Raw genomic sequence first — 17,693 nt, 5'->3', positions numbered from 1 at the left:
GAGCCTGCACCTAGCCCCGGTACCCATCCTAGCCATTGCGGGGAAGCGAGTCGTTTTCGCAGCCACTGCGGGTCGGTCTTCTGCACATGGCTGACGCTAGTGTGGGTTTTCCCCCGAAGAAGTAGCGGCCCGGGGATTTGCCGGGTGTGCCTGCCTCCACGTCCCGATGTCTTGGAACGGGAGCTTGGACTTGGGAAAAGAGGAGGCTAGATGGCATGCTTCCAGATGATAATTTTGGTGAATACAATGAGGGGAGAGCAGGATAGCATACCTTCAGAAATTGATCCTGATGCATACAATGAGGCGATTGAGCAGGAATTGATAAAGCTTCTGACAAACTGCAGTCTACAACAAGATACAGGAAGAAAGTTTAGAGAGCTCATGGGCATTGTATACTCCTACCTGATCGATGATATCCACCTGTCTATACATTCAACTCAATGTAGTCTTCTACCTGTTTCATGACGCTCACCTACTTATATACTCAGCTTAATGTAGCCTTCTAAGCTATCCGTATAAAGACAGATTTCCTGTGACACTTGCTGTCGCAAACTGAGAAGAGAAGCCAGTCAAGAGTATTTCGCGCTTTATGCAGGACATGTCAGCACCAATCCAGACTTATTACACGTGAACGATTACTATACACCAGCCCATATTCATATCCACCACTGCGCCATTCGTTTACATAACCCACCTACAAACCCAACCGCCTACCTCTTCCCCTGCGGCAACATACCCAACAACCTCTCCACCTCCATCGCCGTACTACCATCAGCCTTATCCCTAATCTCCTGCAACAGCTCCCTATCCTTGGCTTTGAACGCCTCCTCACCCGCCTTAACCATCAACCCACACTTGATCCACATGTCGACCCTCTCCGGCACCGTAAGCGTCGTGCATTTGGGGATAAACACACTCGCCACTCTAGTATTTCCAGCACCGAGAACCTCGTTGAAGAAGGGCTCCCAGCCAATCGGACTCTTCTTTTGCTTTGCGAATTCCTCGAGCTCGTTCCAGTGCCGCGCTGCTACGAGGGCGCGGAGGCGGATGTATGTGTATGTTTTGTCGTTGATCTTGAACTCTGACTGCACTTTTTGGGCGCGCTTGTAGTGGCCTTGGCGGATGAGTTGGAAGATCGTCTCGTTTGCCGAGAGGCCGATGTATGTTTGACCTGGTAGCGCGCCTGCGGGTGTTGGGTCTCTCGGTCCGTTGAGGTCTGTTTCGAACTGGTGTTGGAGACGAATCAGTTTGGCAGCATCGTCTATAGCTTGGCGCTGGAAGACGGCCGCGCTGTCGCGAGAGTCCTGGAGATACTTTGACGCCAGCTTTAACTTGTCTTGCTGGGCTGGGTGGCTTTCCTGTGCGATTGCTTCGGATAGTAGGAGGTTTGAACCATCTAATCGCCTATCGTCTTGGTAGTAGAGATCTTTCAGTAACTCACGGTCTTGGTCCCAGGCTGACGACTCGACCAGAGCTGTGGCGACCGGACGGCTGTTGATGACGCGGAAGAAGGAGGCAAGAGGTAGCTTCTTGCGTAGATGTAGGAGAACGTGGAAGATGAGATCGGTATCGCCCGACTCGATCGCCTTGTCGAGCGCAATGTTGTCTTCCTTCATGTTGAGTAGTAGCGGTACTTGCTTGCCAGCTCTGGGTTCGTAATTGAGAAGCTCCGTCGCCAGTCGCACGCGACCTTCATCGTAGGCCGCCCGTGCGATCTCTTCGAATGAGACACCAGGCTTGCCATGCAGTTTCTTAACTATAAGACTGCAAATCTCCTCTTCTGGGTCCGTCGAGACGCGCACCTTCTGTTGCGCCCAGTGTCCATGAATCTGGTTTGCTGGCAGATGCAGATACTCGGCTATGCGCAATGCAAGAAGATACTCGCTGCGGTTCGTGAGACGCTCAACGAGCTTCTCAGGCGTCATGCGGCGATACTGGTCGTAACTGAGCGGCAGGCCAACCTCATAGAAGCGCACAGCGTTCAGAACTCGTAGTGTGTCGCACGTGTCGACAAAGTCGTCAGACGAGTACAGGTCCAGAACTGACTTTCCGTACGAAGCCGCTTTCAGCAGCGACTTTTGCCAGTGGATGTTGTACTCATGCGCAGCGGCCTTGATGCATGTGTCCACCGCCTCGCCCAGACTCGGTCGTATCAGCTGTATGAGGTCGTCGGCCTTGGGGCTCTTCTGTTCCAGGAGCGAAGACGCTTCCAACAGATTTGCAGCAGGCGAGTCGGAGCCCAGCCTGAAGACGTCCACTGCCTCATCCGGCACCTTTTGTATGAATTCGCAGACGTCGTTCGTGAGGAGCCGTATGCCATCGACGTCCGGCAAGAGATGCACCCAGGTGTCGTAGTAGAACTTGGTCGCGGCACTTCGAGGGCCGATCAGGTGTACTTCGTCTTCCCAGGCTAACGCGACGGCGTTCGAGCCGCACCATTCCATGTCTTTCGGCACTGTCTTGATCTTGCTGTCGTACTCGCTGAGCTTGTCGTTCCAGTCCCCGCTGACAACCCACACCTTTCCATCCTCTGTATAGAAGGCCAGAAACTCTGCACGCGGACTGACGCTGATGTGCCTGAACGGTCCGGCATCGAAGTTGCGATCTTCCGCCTCAGTCGCATCGACGACATACAGCGTAGATCCAATTGCTAGTATGACTTCCACCGATCGTGAGAGCGAGTAGGCAGGTGGTATGATGCTCCATGATATGACGGGTTCGGTCGGCGGTATCGCGAGGAGTTTGGGGCGCGGTTCGGCGTACGAGGTGACGGAGATGAGATGGTTGTTTCCGAGAAGCGCTACAAAGCCCGTGTTGTAGAATTTGCAGGATAACACACCGTATTCGTCTGCGCCGTGGCCGAGGGTGAAGGGCACGAAGTCGCCTTGGAGGTCGTAGTAGCAGCGCACCGTTCCGTCCGAGGTGATGACCAGCAGCTTTTCGTCTTCCGACCATCCCAGGCCCTTGATTGTGCCTTTGTCCCACTATCGCCTGTCAGTATTCCGTCCTTCATCTCCCGGCACATGTAGAGGATTGCATACGTTGATGCTGCGTATCAGCTTGCCCGCGCAGCTGTAGATGTCGATGCTCGATTTGGACGCGCCGGGTCCACGGTAGGTATGCAGCTTGTCTTCATCGCGGTAGACAGCTACAGAAGTCAGTCACCTGGTCACATGTTCGCGCAGTCGTCGGCAGACGGTGGGACGTACCTACCTACAGCACCGCTATACGGCGCCCCCACCACATTGTAGTTCTCGAGCTCGAGATCCGCGTCGAAGACGGCCTGGTAGAGCTGCACCTTCCTGTAAAACTTGTCGCCGACCTTTTCCCAGTTGGCTGTTGGCTTGGACATGGTTGGGCGCGACTATCGGGGTATCATCGCGCGAACTTGTCGGAGGCTTGGGGTGCCTGGATTGAGCTTCAAGTTGAGGTCATAGCTCTGCCGCCGAGGCTGTCACAACGCCTGCGAAGGTTGCATTTAAGTAGAGCGCCCAAAAACCAAATCTAGCCAACATATGCTTCATTCCCTAATTGTGTGACTTTAAGCATGATATAGCAATGTGTACTTCAGCGTCTGTTGCTATGTTATGTTTGACTCACATCAACTCTCCGCAGAACTCATTGAAACTCGTGGGATATCTTTCATTTCTTGGTAACTATATACTGGTATACTAATCTTGGGTTCTGCCAAATCCAACTTGAAGAAAACGCCGTCGCTCATGCATTCGTAACCAATCTGTGCGCCGAGAAGTCCGATTTCCTCCCTACCAAGTCGCATAATCAACATCAGAACACATCTGCTCAATGACCTCCGATGAGCTCAGCCAGTGTCTCGCGGATACCGAAGCGATCGACATCGCTGCCGACCTTCTTGCGGAACATGCCCAGGTCCTGGAGGAAGGCCTCTGCCTCGTTGTGCAGCTCCTGCGCCAACTCATCGTGGTCGCCCTCATCGTAGCCTGAGTCAGAGTCATCATCGCTGGCCTCGTCGCCCGGAGCAGGGACAGATCCTTCTTTACCCTCGCCCTCGCCTAGCCACGATTCGTTCTCAAAGTCTGGCGTTCCAAGCTCCCGTGGTGGTGGCAGGACGATAGGGTTCTTAAGCTCTCCTAGAGCGAGCTGGAGATGGCGGCGCAATGAGTCGATCTCTGCGCGTAGAGCTACGTTTGTGGGACGCAGCTCCTCAACTTCCGAGGTAAGTGCCTTGATCTTCGCCGCAGAGACTTGACGGTTCTCCTCCATGAGGCGCTGCATTAGTGCGACCTGCCTCTGGTACTCATCCAGCTCAGTGGCTTCCTCCCTCTTGCGCTGACTGGCGGCGTTGACACAGACTTGTAGACTGCGGATTTGTTCTGACATCTCTGCAATCTGAGCGTCTCGCTGGGCAGCCGACATGCAGTCCTGGTTGACCAAGGCACGTGTGCGGATGCGCTTTGCCTGGTCGGCGTAGCGTAGGGTGGAAAGTGTCTCATCATAGTCGGCCGGCGCAATGCAAGCAACCATGGCTGTCTTGCTGTTACCACCCAACGAGTCTTTCAACAGCCAGGTCAAGACGGAATCACGGTACGGCACAACCTCCCGTGGTCGTCGCCCCTTCGCGCCGTGTCGTCTTGGGTCTGCCAGTGCAGCAATGACGCGACCAAGTGTAGTAAGAGACTTGTTAATTTGTCCCCCCTCCTTCAAGCGAGCTCCCGTAGCTTCTGTCGACTTGGCACGCTCGGAGCCAGCGAGATCGACGAGACGCATGCGCGCGGTGCGTTCGATGGTCTCATCGGAGAGAAGCGAGTGGGTGATTTGCTTGAGGCGGATAGTGAAGACGGCGTGCGATCGTGACGAGGTGTCGTTCATTTTGGTGGAGGCAGTCGTTCGGCTCTACGCTTTTGTTAGTATGTCGTCTGGAGGGGTATGGGCGGAATGCCTACCATGTCGCCAATCTTCATCAAGCGCGCAACATCAGCGTAGCTCTTGACTTCAGCCTCGGTCAGGCCCTGCACATATACACCATCCTTCTGACTCTCGCGGATCTTGAGATAGATAGGCGGGGTCGTCCTCGGGGTGAGCAGATCCCGCACGTGCTCGTTGTAGACTTCGAAGTAAGAGACTTGGACGTGGTAGTTGGTGTTGGGCGACGGTTCGTGTGCGATGCGATCGAACAGCTCCTCGCAAGTTCGCGGGATCAAGCCTGGGTTGTCTGGTGTGCCCATCATGGTGTAACTCTTTCCCGACCCCGTCTGACCATATGCGAAAATACATGTGTGGTATCCTCCGAAGTTGTGGTCGAGGAACTCCTCACCGAAAGAGCGGTAGACGTCTTCTTGGTGGGCGTAGTGCGGGTCGGACTCGTCGTGCGACCAGTATGAGCGATCGAATGTGAATTCCTTGTCGTCCAGAACACGGCGTCCGCTGTTCCCGCTCTCTTCTGGCGCATAGAGTGTGGTCTTTTGTGTGGCTGGGTCCATGCGAATCAGGCATTTCGTGCCCTTCTCTTTCTCTATAGCCCTTATTAGTGTCTGTAGGTATCAATTGAGTACTGATATCCTACCTCTCGGCACAAAGGCCCTACATCTCACCACCACCTTGACATTGCCGGGGTCGTCGTTCATGGGCGCGGGTGATGAGAGCGCCTGAAGATACGATGCGTCGGATGCGCGCATGGAAGGCGCAGAGGCGGTCGTGTGTAGGGGATACATTCTGTAGTCCAAGATACCGTCTAGTATGAGGTAGCAAGAATCCAAGAGCTGTTGCGACCGGTGAATGTACAGCAGGTGCATAGGCGGTGTTGAGGTGGAGCACGGATCGCTCTGCTCATGACTCGTGGGCCATTGTTTGGGCCGTGTCAACACGCGGTTGCCGTGTGCGATCGATAACACGTCACTGCCAAGCACCCCACAGACGCGCGCGCCACCACAGCGCGACGCGACCAGACCAAAGGGGATGTCTAATAGCTTCCGAGATCTGCTGGGGAGATACTGTGTGGTCGGATCAGCTGGATCTGTCTCCAGGTACATACTGGCGAGTACCCACAGCAGCCCTCGTCTCCCAACACGACGCGACAGGACGACCTGGCCAAAAGCAAGAGCTAGCTGACTTGTCCATGGCATCAACAGACGGTGAAGCTGTCTAGGCGCATGCAGTGCGGCTCTGGTATGAGCATCCGGTGAAGGATCAAGGACTATCAGTTGGATACCTTGCAGTCACCAATGACGGCTTTCGTCCCAGCGCCTTCCACACAACATGCTCCAATTCAAGTCGCGTTCTCTCGTCGACACGAGACATTAATCCATTGCCCATCGCAATCCTACACGGCTTCTTGTTCGTTTCGTTACGTTGTTGGACTGATGTTGTCAGTATCGCAGTTTCGGCCGGCGGTGCATCGCAGTAGCGACTAAATTTTCCATCTGAGGCGGGCGCAAAATGTGACTGGTGTCGACCCTGCGACGTGAACTCTAACAATGCAATTAGCAAGATTCCGCTCGACCTAATATCCACACGCGCGCGACTTACTTACCTTCATTCATTTAATGAGAACAGGCATCCAGCGGTCGAATTCAAGACCAGGATACCTACAACGGCCTGTCCACACCTCGCTTGAGGAGCGCACTACCAGGAAGGCCTATCACGCCCGCGCAAGACTCACTCGCCGTCACCAGACATGGCTACCGCTGCGGTACTAAGTCTCTTGGACGAACATACCCGACAGGTAGCGTTTGATGGTAGCCTGGCGAGATTAAGAGCTGCACCGGGAATCGACAGCGGCGCGCTCGATATCTGCGTGCGACTGTTGCCCAGCGGAGGCGCCTATGTAGAAGGTGGAAGTACTTCGCAGCATGAGGAACTATGGAATACCGTGTTGGACCGTCTAGTCGACCAAAGGTCACCGGAGAGCCTCTACGAGATTGCTGAGATATGCTACACCCACGACTCGCATGCCGCATCTCTTCTCAATTCCAAAATCAAGCAAAGCCTTTCCACCCTAGCCACGGATCTATCGGCTGAACAAGCACATGGGGAAAACATCGAAACTGCAAGAGCCTATCTCGAATTCCTGAAATGCTCCTTTTGGGTGCCGGCCGCGTCTTCGTACATGGTCGACTCGCAATCTCTCACTCTCCTTTCGAGCTTCGTCGGCATCGAAGGGCTAGATGATACTGCACACGATACTTTGTCCGCTTTGTTTTCGCTGTTGAAGAGCAAGAGAGAGAACTCGCCCACCAATCTCGATGAAGTCATTGATCAATCAATATGGAACCGACTCAATGCACTCGACATGGCAAGGTTTGCTGCTCAGTCTAGCAAGATATACAGGACCTGGTTCCAATGGATATCGCTCGCCGCTTCCGCTGGGCTGAAGTTTACATGTGTGAGCAACGAAGAATACTGGAGAAAGCTTAGACTGGGTCTTGTGAAAGGCCATGCAGATCAACGCAAATACTGCCTCGGTATCATCCGCCAGTCTTTTCTTGCTACTTCTGACCATATCGATACACCTACGATGCGATACGATGCCAGTGGCAAAGACCGGGAGCAGTACGATCTATATACGACCCTATTCGAAACTATCGTGCTTCATCGGTATTCTGGCCAGGTCGAGGACTGCCTAAAATCCATGACGACGCTTCTTGGCTCTTCTTCAGCAACAAATCCTTCCCGGATTACTCCCGCGATGACGACAACTCTACTCACGGCAGCCTTAAACCCGTTGATACAGGAGAGCGTTAGGAAAATGATCGGCCGCTGGTATATGGACTTTATCATCGAAGTAAGTCACATGTCTTCCATTCTCATAGACGATATCGTTGTTATCGTTCTTGTACTATCCACGCAACAAGATAATATTTGAGGGCGAAAGCCATGGCCTGCTAGAGGCTGAGTATACCGATGCTGACTTTGACATCGCAGCGCCGGGGTGACTTGAGCGGCCACATAAACTTCCTTTTCGAGGGATTTCTGCCTTGGGCAACGGATGGTAGCCTCTTCACATCGAATCTTACTGCCACACGATCATCGACAACGTGCGCTCACGGAGACGCACTCGCTGCAGTGATCTCTCGGTTTGTCTCCGATACCGAAGACACTCCATCATTCGTCCCTTCGGTCGACTATGCCGTCTCTGAAGTCGGAGTGGACAACCGAAATGGCCGTGCAATCATTCTTGGCATAGTTCGTTACCTCGTGAATGCCGGCGGGAGGATGTTCCAACCAGCAATATTGTACATGATGCATGGTCTCATCGAAGGCCTGAAGACGCGATACGAAAGAAGCCCAACGCATCACAAACTGGAAATTTCCGAGATTACCGAGATCATCAGCTTATCACGCTTGCCTGGAATGCCAGAGGTAGCAAGTGACTTACACAGCGTTCACTGCCAAAAGCTCTGCGATCTTCTTGATCCCGATTCACAGTCGAAAGGTGTACCTACTAGTGAAGCCCTGCGGGCTAAATGCCAAAAGCTGGAAGATCCAGTGGATCACTCTGCGCTCCAAGCAACCTTTGGCACGAGTGATGGCGAGCTGCCTACTCTTCAGTCATTCATCAACGACCTCCGCGACTCAAAACATAGCTGCATACAAGGTCCAGCCTTCGCGCCAGCATGCAAGAGCGTGATGGAGTTTCTTGATCGCACTGAGCCAGCCAAGATCGACGCGAACGAGCTGCACACTGTGTTGTCAGCACTATGGGAAGAGGCCGAGATTCGCGACTTCATCAGACCATTTGCTGTACACCTGCCTGCGCTACTATTCCATCCGACATGCATAATAGTTTGTGTTGAGGACGCTCTGGACCACTTTCCCAGTGGCTGCGATATCCAAGGTCTGCTCTGGACAGCCATGAAACGCCTTATGAAGCTATCCAAGGGACGGTCCTACATTCTTGCAGTACTTGCTCGATCGCTACGCAAAGCTGTGTTTGCACACCCATATGCAATCAAATCATTGCGGGGAGGCCTCCCCTTCGATGACTACATTCTCGATTTCATCAATAATCCAGCATCCATCGGAACGGAGTTTTTGTTTGAGGTTGTCGCTGCGGACAAGCTTCAGCAATACCTGCCGCATCGAACATATGCATCGTACTACGGTATGCGAGAATGGCATGCATACGCAGCTGTCATAGATATCCTACATCGTATTCCGAACGACCCATATGTCTCATCTCCAGAGACTGCTCGGAATATACTGGATGAGTTGGAACTTCCCTGGGAGGATCAGAAACCACCAGTCGCAGTCAAATGTCCATGGAAGAACACTTTTCAACTGCAGGCAATGCTATTGATGAGTCACTACTGTGTGGATGACATAAATGTGGAAATTCATCTCGATTATCTCACTCGTGCCTTAGTGGTAGAATCATGGCCACGATACCGCTACCTGCTCGAATGGGCCATAGCTCGCATTTACCGTCGGTTCCCGGAATTTACTCAGCGCATCTTGATAGAGCTAGGAAATCTGGAAGAGTATAGCCCGATTCATATCGCCAGTCTGATGAAGATTGGTCTTCTAGTCGCGCCATACGAAACCCAAGACTTTGCAGTAGAGTTCATCACACACCTGAACTCCTACTCTGCCAGCCCCAAAGTGCAGATCCGCCACGAAGCAAACTTTGCGGTTCCCATCGTGTTTGATATAGCTATCGAAAAGGGCTGGAAAAGGATTACCGGGAATCCCGCTTTCGTAGGCATGAACGCTTTCATCCGCCGACTGGACAAGTTCAACGCTTCTCCCTGGACAATAAGGACTCTAAAGGTCGATATCGAAGAGGACTTTACCCTTACAGGCATCTTTCAAGGCCGATACCTGTCGATCGAGACACCGGAACCAGAGCTCGTCACGCATGAAGACTTCGAGGCTCTGGAGCGTGATGATCAGTCTGATGGTTTCAACCCGCCACCTGCACGCATAGCACTTGGGAACAAGATCAAACCCAGCTTTGACGTCGTTACACCAGCTAAAACTACCCCGGTACCCACCACCACCACCACAGAACCGACCGGCCAAATCACCCTCCAGACCAAAGCTGGCATCGACCTCGACAACCTTCACCCACCTGGGGGCCCACCCAGCATGCAAAACGCACGCCCCGCATCTGTCATGCTCGTCGCCTCTCTCATCGACAATCCCACCAACCTCGGAGGTCTCTCCCGCATATCCGAATCTTTCGGTCTCGAAGCCCTTTACATCGACGACCTCAAGAAGGTTGCGCACAAAGACTTTAAGGCTACCAGTGTGCGATCGGAGAAACATCTTGCTATCAATGAGCTAAAGGAGGTTGGCGTACCGGCGTTCTTACTCGATGCAAAGAGTAAGGGGTATGAGGTTGTGGGCATTGAGCAGACGGATCGCAGCGGCATATTGGGGACTGAGGATGGTAAGAATGATGTTGTGGATGAAGGGATGATTAGGAAAGAGGCCAGAAGCCAGGATATTGGTACACTGCCGAAGAAGTGCTGTCTTGTGCTAGGTAGCGAGAAGGAAGGTATCTCCGCGGAGGTGCTGGCTGTCATCGATCGCAACGTCGAGATCAAAACTGTGGGAGTTACCAGAAGTTTGAGTAAGTCTCATTCTTGTAACTCACGTCAAGACTCACACACTAACGTTCTCAACAGACGTTCAAACCGCTGGTGGTATCGCGCTCTACGAGTGGTGGAGAGAATGGGGCAACAGCAAGGCCTAAGTCATAACAGAAAATATCATCCTCGCTTGCTCAACAATAACTCATTCATTGCTTCAACAGCACACCCCCACCACCCTACTCAAAAACCCTCTTCCAAACCCACAAACTCCTACTATTAGTATAATGCCTCAACCCCTCCATCCCCCACTCCATGCCCACGCCACTCTCCTTATGTCCCCCAAACGGCACTCTGGGATCAACATCAAAATGCGAATTCACCCACACACTCCCCGCATCCAACCTTCGTGCCATGGCCTCCGCGCGCGTGATGTCTTTACTCCACACCGATGCGCCAAGCCCCGTTCTGAGCGCGTTGGCACGGTCGATGACGTCGTTCTCGTCGCGCCATTTGAGTAGTGGGACGATGGGACCGAAGGGCTCTTCTTGGACGATGCGGGAGTCTTCGGGCGGGTTGTCGATGATGGTGGGGGTGATGTAGTAGCCGGTTTGGGGGGTTGGGGTTATGGTGCCGGCGAGGGCGGGGGTCCAGTTTTGGAGGGGGATTTGGGCGTACATGTCTTGTACCTTGTCGAATCTGGGCAACGTATCAGTACAGAGATTGAATGAAGTGAGGGATATGTACTTACTGCATCTTATTCTGCAACGGCCCTACCACAACGCCTTCTTCCGTCCCAGCACCAGTCTTGATGTTCTCCTTTGTAAACTCAATCATCTTATCCCGAAAAGTGTCGTAGATACTCTCATGTATGTAGATACGCTTCGTCAACATGCATATCTGGCCCGAATTGAGGAAACTCAACGTCGCGATCTTGGGTAGGCATTTGTCGATGTCCACGTCTTCACACACGATCGCTGCGTCGTTGCCACCAAGCTCTAGCACATACCGCTTCAGCGTCTTCGCACAGGATGCTGCGACCAGCTTGCCTGTTGCTATCGAGCCTGTGAACGAGATCTTGTCGATACCAGGGTGCTCTGTTATCCAAGGGCCGAGTCGATCGTCTCCACTGAGAACCTGAACGACGCCGGGAGGAAACACGGTCATGGCTAGCTCGCCGAGCTTGAGGTCGCAGTATGGTGTGTACGGCGATGGCTTCATGATGAATGTGTTTCCTGTGACGACTGCTGGGCCCAGTTTGCCTAGACCCAGCAGAATCGGCCAGTTCCAGGGCACGATACCGGCGCATACGCCGATGGGTGGGTGGGTTGAGTAGATGGTCTTTTCGTCGTCTTCTTGTAGGATCTCGTCTTTGATCTCCATAGTCGCGAAGGCGCGCAGCCATGTTAGTGCGCAGTCCATCTCAGTTCGGGATAGCGATAGTGGTTTGCCCTGCTCCGAGGTGAGGAGTTGCTCCAGCTCATCGCGGTGGTATTCTATCGCGTCGGCATACTTCAGGAGTAGTTTTGCTCGCTCGGAGAAGGATGTGGAGCTCCATGTCTTGAATGCTTTGCGCGCTGCGTCTACGGCGGCATCGAGATCTTCCTGTCTGGCTACCGGCACTTCGTACAGCGGTTGGCCATTGGCTGGATTGATGGAATGCCGCGTTTCAGGGGTTGGGACGAGCTGGTTGTTGATGATATTGCCTAGGTAGGTCTTCGTGTCGAGTTTAGAAGCCATCTGGAGTCGTTTGTCCTTGAAGACCTTTCAGGATACGGATCGACTTGCAGACAAGACGCGCACCACAACGGCATAGTTATACGCATAGCTGGATGCGGCCAAGTTCTGATGGCTGCGGTTGAAGCGGGGTTGACATCGTACAGACGCGGGGTAAGCATCACACTACGAGCTGTCATCGTTCGCATATGCTCGGTGACTATCTGATTCGTAGAGTGTATATTGTCTTTGCTTGGTGTTGGGCCCATGGCGGTTCCTAGGGATTGATGACGCAGTGGGTCAGCGGCGCACGGATGCCAACATCGACGACGCGGGGATGCGACGCGTCTTCGATCACGCTCCAACCACCCCATCCACTCCATCACCAAGCCATCCTGCGGCACCACCCGTCTCTACGTTAGGCCACGCGCAAGGAGATGCCAGGCTCGACTTCACCGCCATGAAGATCTCGTGCGAGCCAGATGTCGGCTGAGGCATGCTTTCCCCGCCAAGCATCATGAAACGGCTATCAAACTCATCCTCTTCCGCACGACTCGACAAGACCCCTACCTCGTTCTAAGATCGCCCAGCTGAGCCCAGCCGTCACTCGTTCTCTAGGGCCTGTCGGTTTCAATTAAGCTCATTGTCACCCCGCTTAAGCCTCTTCGAACAGGGCACAGAAGCTCGTACAAGCATTCAACCGCCGCAAGGTCGAACGCCAAGATGCATCTGTCACGACTGCTGAAACTGAGCTCCCCGTATTACCCGGGCTGGAAAGTAGAGATATAATGGCGATGAAGTCCTCAGTAAGGCGGCAATGAATGGAACCTGACTATCTACTCAAAATGCCTTTCATGCACTCAAAAGGTGCTACTACGCTTGGACACACGTTCCGGTAAGTACTGTCAGTACATTCAGATTCACTAGGCTGAACGGCTAACCAGAGGCAGAAACTTTGACCAGACGATCATCACAGTCAAAGTCGGCGGAAAAGACTACGCCGAGTCTTTCAGCTGCCACCGCGAACTTCTCCGACGATGCTCCCCATACTTCAACACATGCTTAGAGGAGAAGAGCAATTCGCCCTACGAGAAGTCGGGAACTACGCTAGACCTCGATGACACAACCCCTGACGTGTTTGACGCGTTCATGCTATGGTTATACACGGGCTTCATACCACATCATCTCATCGAGGGAGGAAAGGAAGTCCACCCTCCGACTCATGCAGTCAGTGTCAATGGCGGCGACAGCTCGAGCACCACCGGTCAGGAGGAGGGCGATGATGTGGATACTGCGTCCTGGGGCATTGCTCTAGAGACTGACGATACGGAAGCGGACGCCACGCCGGCCAATGCAGCAGCAGGAAGCAGCCCTGCACCCAGTGCGGAGAAAGTCCCTGGCGATGCCGAGCCCGAAAAAGCTGCCGTAGTACCGCCCCCACGAAACCCAGCTGAGAAGCCCGAGATACCCAAAGAGACGTTGTGCCCATGCTGCTCAAGACCATACAAGTGGAGAGGGCTGGAAGGCTTCTTAGAGCGCCGGTTCATTTCGCTCTACGTCTTCGCACACCGCTACGCCATCCCGAAGCTACGTCGCGCCGTCATCCTAGCATGGCAAACGAACGATGAAATCCTGCAAGTCATGCCCGACCACAGCAATGTCATCGCCGCCTACGAGAGCCTTCCACCAGACGCACCGCTGTGCCGATACTTCCTCGACATGTACTCCGTGTACTGGAACCCCGACCGCGACGACGAGCGCACGATAGCTCTACGGAGTCAGCTTCCGCAAGCTTTCTTATTCGAGCTGGTAACAATGTTGGCTAGGGGCGAGAGGCCAAAGATGGAGAAAGAATGGTGCGAGTTCCACGAGCACGAGAGTGAAGAGGAAAAGAAGGCTTGCTTGGATGACTTGGCCAAAGATCCCGTTGCGAGCAAAGCGCTCAGGCGGATCAAGGATAGCAAGGGCTGGAAGGGGCTGGTACTCAAGAAGGGAAAGAGATGAGACAAGGAGGATCAATTGCATACGCATCACGGCATGGCGTTTATGGAGTCGCATAGCATTGGCATATCCCGGTCACACAATTAGCAACATTTATTCTCATTGCATTCACAATTCCAATTTGGCGAGCAATATCCACATGTGCTTCCTCCTAAGCCGCTAACACTCGTGTTGTCTGCCTCATAAGCAAGATGAGGAATGCGGGGAAGCAACACGAGATCTCCTGACCGCGCCAGGCATATCATCAGTTGTTCAATTCAGCCATCTCCGCTATATTTACCCCATGGCATCTTTATAGCAGTGGGTTGCGGGCAGCGCTAGGTGATGCGGCGAAAGCCATGGAGTCGCTGCTTCCATTCGCGTGCATGGGCTTTTTGCTTGGCATCTACAGACGTCTTGGAGTACGAGATCAAGGAGTCCAGTAAGACTATAGTGGCTCAGATTTACGTGTGGATATCATGTTGGCTGAGGTGGTTTCGTACTAATCTAATCATGAGTGTCGATGCGGTGTTGCTGCTCCAACGCCGATACGGAATACATGTCTTGGAGGTATCGTAATGGCGCAAGTACGATACGATGCTGAATTAGGACTCACACAGCTATGATAGAGCGTCTCAACTATAAGAAGACCTTCCCACTCCGCTCATGGCTCAGCATCTGCATAAAGCGAAGCAACAGTACAACAACACCCACTTCAATCGACCATCTACTCATCAAACTTGCATCAGCCAAATCGCTTAACCTCATCATGAAGACATTCACCATCGCCGTAGTCTCCTCCCTCCTCGCCCTCACCACCGCCCTCTCTCCGCCTTACGAACCCCCCTGCGACACATGCATCCCCACTCCCGACCAGAACAAGTGCGACATCACCACCTCCTGCACCTATGTATGGGGCCACGACAACCCCCATACGCCTGGTCCAAATTATTGCGCCTGTCGCCATGGGTATCGTACGTCTCCCCTCACTTCCCTCCTTCAAACCGCCATCGGTTCATCGACATGTGCGCTTACACATCCAACAGGCGCGACAGGCTATAAAGCCGACGACTTCGAAGTGCAATGGCGACTACCATGGTACGGTACTCCAAATGGCGACCCGAGCCAGGAGGGTAGAGTGTTTGTGAAGCCGGGAGTGGAGTGCAATACGCTTTGTGATGATTGGTATCTTGGGAAGGATGGATGTAAGGCTGTGCAGGTGAAGAAGTGGTGTATGTAGGAATGAGTGCTATTGGTAGCGTCTTTCAGCCGGCGATCTGATGTTTGATCCTTCTATGGTAGACATGTTATAGTCAGGAGTGAGCCTTGGTAATTCTACAAGCCTTCGTCTTCATCTTTGGAGATGCGAACCATACTCTTAGTCAGATCGTAGCGCGCCCTTGACTGATTCTGGTTGTGGCTCCCAGGGTGGATGATCTGATCGTTTTGGGGCCATTTCTTGCGAATCATCCGTGGCTTCGCCAGTGGCCCTGGCTATGTTTCTAGCCAATTATTTTGTTGCCTTTAGATAGCTGTTCATCGCAGCTTGGCTTACGGCTCGCATGTTAGCCTTTGATTTGAAATCGCTGGGTCTGGTGGCGGTAACCCATCGAAGGCTCCCTTTGTCCGCCCCGCCCTCTTGGGCAAATTTTGTTGGGCCAATGTCTGATTGACTCTTCCTTCTAACCCTCTCCTTCCTATCTCTACGTGAATTGAGAGAAGCCATGAGTTTTCCATGACGTTCGAGACTGAATTCCTCGCCGCCTTTCAGTTCTTGCTCGACTGTTTTCTTGTTGACCTGGGCGTGGAATCGATCGACTTGCGCTCGAAGGTGCGTGAAACGTCCATCCAGTGATCCAAAGAGTTCCGCAGAATGATCTAACTCGTACTTCTCCTGTAGTGTTCGTGCTTCTCCCTTAGCCGTTCCAGGCGAAAAGATCCCAAGTCTACCAGCACGCTTTCTTTTTGAGATGAGTCGCACTCGTTTGAAGCTTCTTAGGTCCTCTTCCTCGGGCTCAGCAAGCTCGTAGAAACTTCTTTTTCTACTGCCAGCGTCTGTAGCTTCTGCTCGCAGTTTGGACTCTCGTGTATGCTGATCCTCTTGTAACGGAGATTCGTCTTCCTGAATCACAGTGATCCTCCGGAATCGGATTTGACAATTCGTGCATTCTATCTCAGCATCGCTGGAATACGTAGATTTAGTCAAGCATCCTGGACAGGTAGTGCTACTGCTCTCGCTGGCATCATTTTGATTGAAGACGAAGCTCATGTCAATTCGCTGACCAGGTATAAAGGCAGCGTGCCATGGACGCGATAACTCGATCTCTCTTCCCGTACCGTTGGCTTGTAAGGCGTATTGCCTTCGTCCAATTTTCATATGGCCTGGCATGTCCTGGAATCGCAGCTCAAGCACAGAGTGGAAGGCATCCCAAGAGGTGATGAATTGCAGATGAACAGGTGCGATACGACCCATGGGATCGTCCAGTATTATTGGCTCTTCGAACATGCTCCGCTCTAGGTGGCTGGGGAGTGAGTTCTGCAGACGCATGACAGCACGGTAAGTCGCGAAGTTGATCGTCGTCGCGCCTCGCATCATGCCTTTAAGCTCAGAACCAAGCTTTCGGAGCCAATCTAGCTTGAGTGCTTCGGATACGTTCCCCAATATCGATTTGGCAGCTTCGATGTTGCGGTTAGCATTCTCAATGCCGTCTTTGATGTCTATGAGTGATGCATCATGCAAGAGCGTCGCCGTGTCGTTCCTGCGCTTTGCTTCGTCGAGTTTGTCATTCATCTCTTTTCGACTCACCCCAAGTAACGTGCTATGCAACATCAGCATCAGCTCTGATCAGGATAAATATGATATTTACACATTGGCCGTGATCAACAACATCTGCAGGCTTGATGTCGTCCCTGCGATTTCTGCGCGAAACTGCTCCAGCGCTTCTTTCTCTCCAGTCCTCCAACCAATCGCTCTTCCAATCTCTCTGACCCTGTTCACTTTGCCGACTTCAAAAGCGCGCTGGTATCCCTGGATGCGCTTCTTGTAGGCGCTAACGCGGTCATTGCATCTAGCTACGGCTTGCTTTGCTGTTTCGCAGAGGCTCCGTAACTCAGGCGTAGCTCCATCCCCATGCTGTCTAGTAAGCAGATCGATTTCGAGGAGCGTACGGTCGAGAGTCCAAAGCTCGCGTACGGCGGCCTGATACTCTGCTCTGGAGCCGCGAGCCTCGTCAAGCGCTGCGACTAGGTCTTTCACAAGCAAAACGACGGAGATGATGTCGCCTACGGCACCGAATGTGACCGGCATGGCAAAAGAATAACAATACGTTTGGGCAATGACACGATAATGGTATAATGAAAGTGTTGAAACTTCGTGGGAGATTCCATCTGACCCCGCCTGAATGAGGCTGCACAAGATGGCGGAGTCGCTAAGCCTCCACGAGGTCCAGCCAGTAACATGTCACACATACCACGCCACTTCATATCGCG

General features: G+C 53.0%; 7 protein-coding genes across 7 annotated transcripts; 3 read left to right on the top strand and 4 right to left on the bottom strand.

The window, feature by feature from the left end:
- Positions 1–710: 710 nt before the first annotated feature.
- On the bottom strand, positions 711–3,352 carry J4E85_003612 (uncharacterized protein; the record flags this gene model as incomplete). Its single annotated transcript, XM_051467879.1, has 3 exons — positions 711–2,984; positions 3,042–3,148; positions 3,214–3,352. The coding sequence occupies 3 exons, from the start codon at positions 3,350–3,352 to the stop codon at positions 711–713; spliced, it is 2,520 nt and encodes an 839-aa protein (XP_051329038.1).
- A 449-nt stretch (positions 3,353–3,801) lies between these two features.
- Positions 3,802–5,603, bottom strand: J4E85_003611 (uncharacterized protein; the record flags this gene model as incomplete). Its single annotated transcript, XM_051467878.1, has 3 exons — positions 3,802–4,872; positions 4,923–5,510; positions 5,571–5,603. 3 exons carry the CDS (start codon positions 5,601–5,603, stop codon positions 3,802–3,804), a joined length of 1,692 nt encoding a protein of 563 aa, XP_051329037.1.
- Positions 5,604–6,652: 1,049 nt separating this feature from the next.
- J4E85_003610 (uncharacterized protein) lies at positions 6,653–7,910 on the top strand (the record flags this gene model as incomplete). The annotated part of the gene is made up of 2 exons (XM_051467877.1): positions 6,653–7,759; positions 7,788–7,910. 2 exons carry the CDS (start codon positions 6,653–6,655, stop codon positions 7,908–7,910), a joined length of 1,230 nt encoding a protein of 409 aa, XP_051329036.1.
- Positions 7,911–8,217: 307 nt separating this feature from the next.
- Positions 8,218–10,672, top strand: J4E85_003609 (uncharacterized protein; the record flags this gene model as incomplete). Its single annotated transcript, XM_051467876.1, has 2 exons — positions 8,218–10,549; positions 10,605–10,672. The coding sequence occupies 2 exons, from the start codon at positions 8,218–8,220 to the stop codon at positions 10,670–10,672; spliced, it is 2,400 nt and encodes a 799-aa protein (XP_051329035.1).
- A 75-nt stretch (positions 10,673–10,747) lies between these two features.
- J4E85_003608 (uncharacterized protein) lies at positions 10,748–12,248 on the bottom strand (the record flags this gene model as incomplete). Its single annotated transcript, XM_051467875.1, has 2 exons — positions 10,748–11,207; positions 11,260–12,248. The coding sequence occupies 2 exons, from the start codon at positions 12,246–12,248 to the stop codon at positions 10,748–10,750; spliced, it is 1,449 nt and encodes a 482-aa protein (XP_051329034.1).
- An 821-nt stretch (positions 12,249–13,069) lies between these two features.
- Positions 13,070–14,228, top strand: J4E85_003607 (uncharacterized protein; the record flags this gene model as incomplete). Its single annotated transcript, XM_051467874.1, has 2 exons — positions 13,070–13,119; positions 13,175–14,228. 2 exons carry the CDS (start codon positions 13,070–13,072, stop codon positions 14,226–14,228), a joined length of 1,104 nt encoding a protein of 367 aa, XP_051329033.1.
- A 1,311-nt stretch (positions 14,229–15,539) lies between these two features.
- J4E85_003606 (uncharacterized protein) lies at positions 15,540–17,511 on the bottom strand (the record flags this gene model as incomplete). The annotated part of the gene is made up of 3 exons (XM_051467873.1): positions 15,540–15,698; positions 15,760–17,023; positions 17,072–17,511. The coding sequence occupies 3 exons, from the start codon at positions 17,509–17,511 to the stop codon at positions 15,540–15,542; spliced, it is 1,863 nt and encodes a 620-aa protein (XP_051329032.1).
- Positions 17,512–17,693: the final 182 nt, after the last annotated feature.

The sequence above is a fragment of the Alternaria conjuncta genome, assembly GCF_024043145.1.
Source record: "Alternaria conjuncta strain BMP 0040 chromosome Unknown scaffold_4, whole genome shotgun sequence".
NCBI lineage: Eukaryota > Fungi > Ascomycota > Dothideomycetes > Pleosporales > Pleosporaceae > Alternaria > Alternaria conjuncta.
The sequence above is the reverse complement of the archived record's forward strand: the minus strand, read 5'-3'. Positions and strand labels throughout refer to the sequence as shown.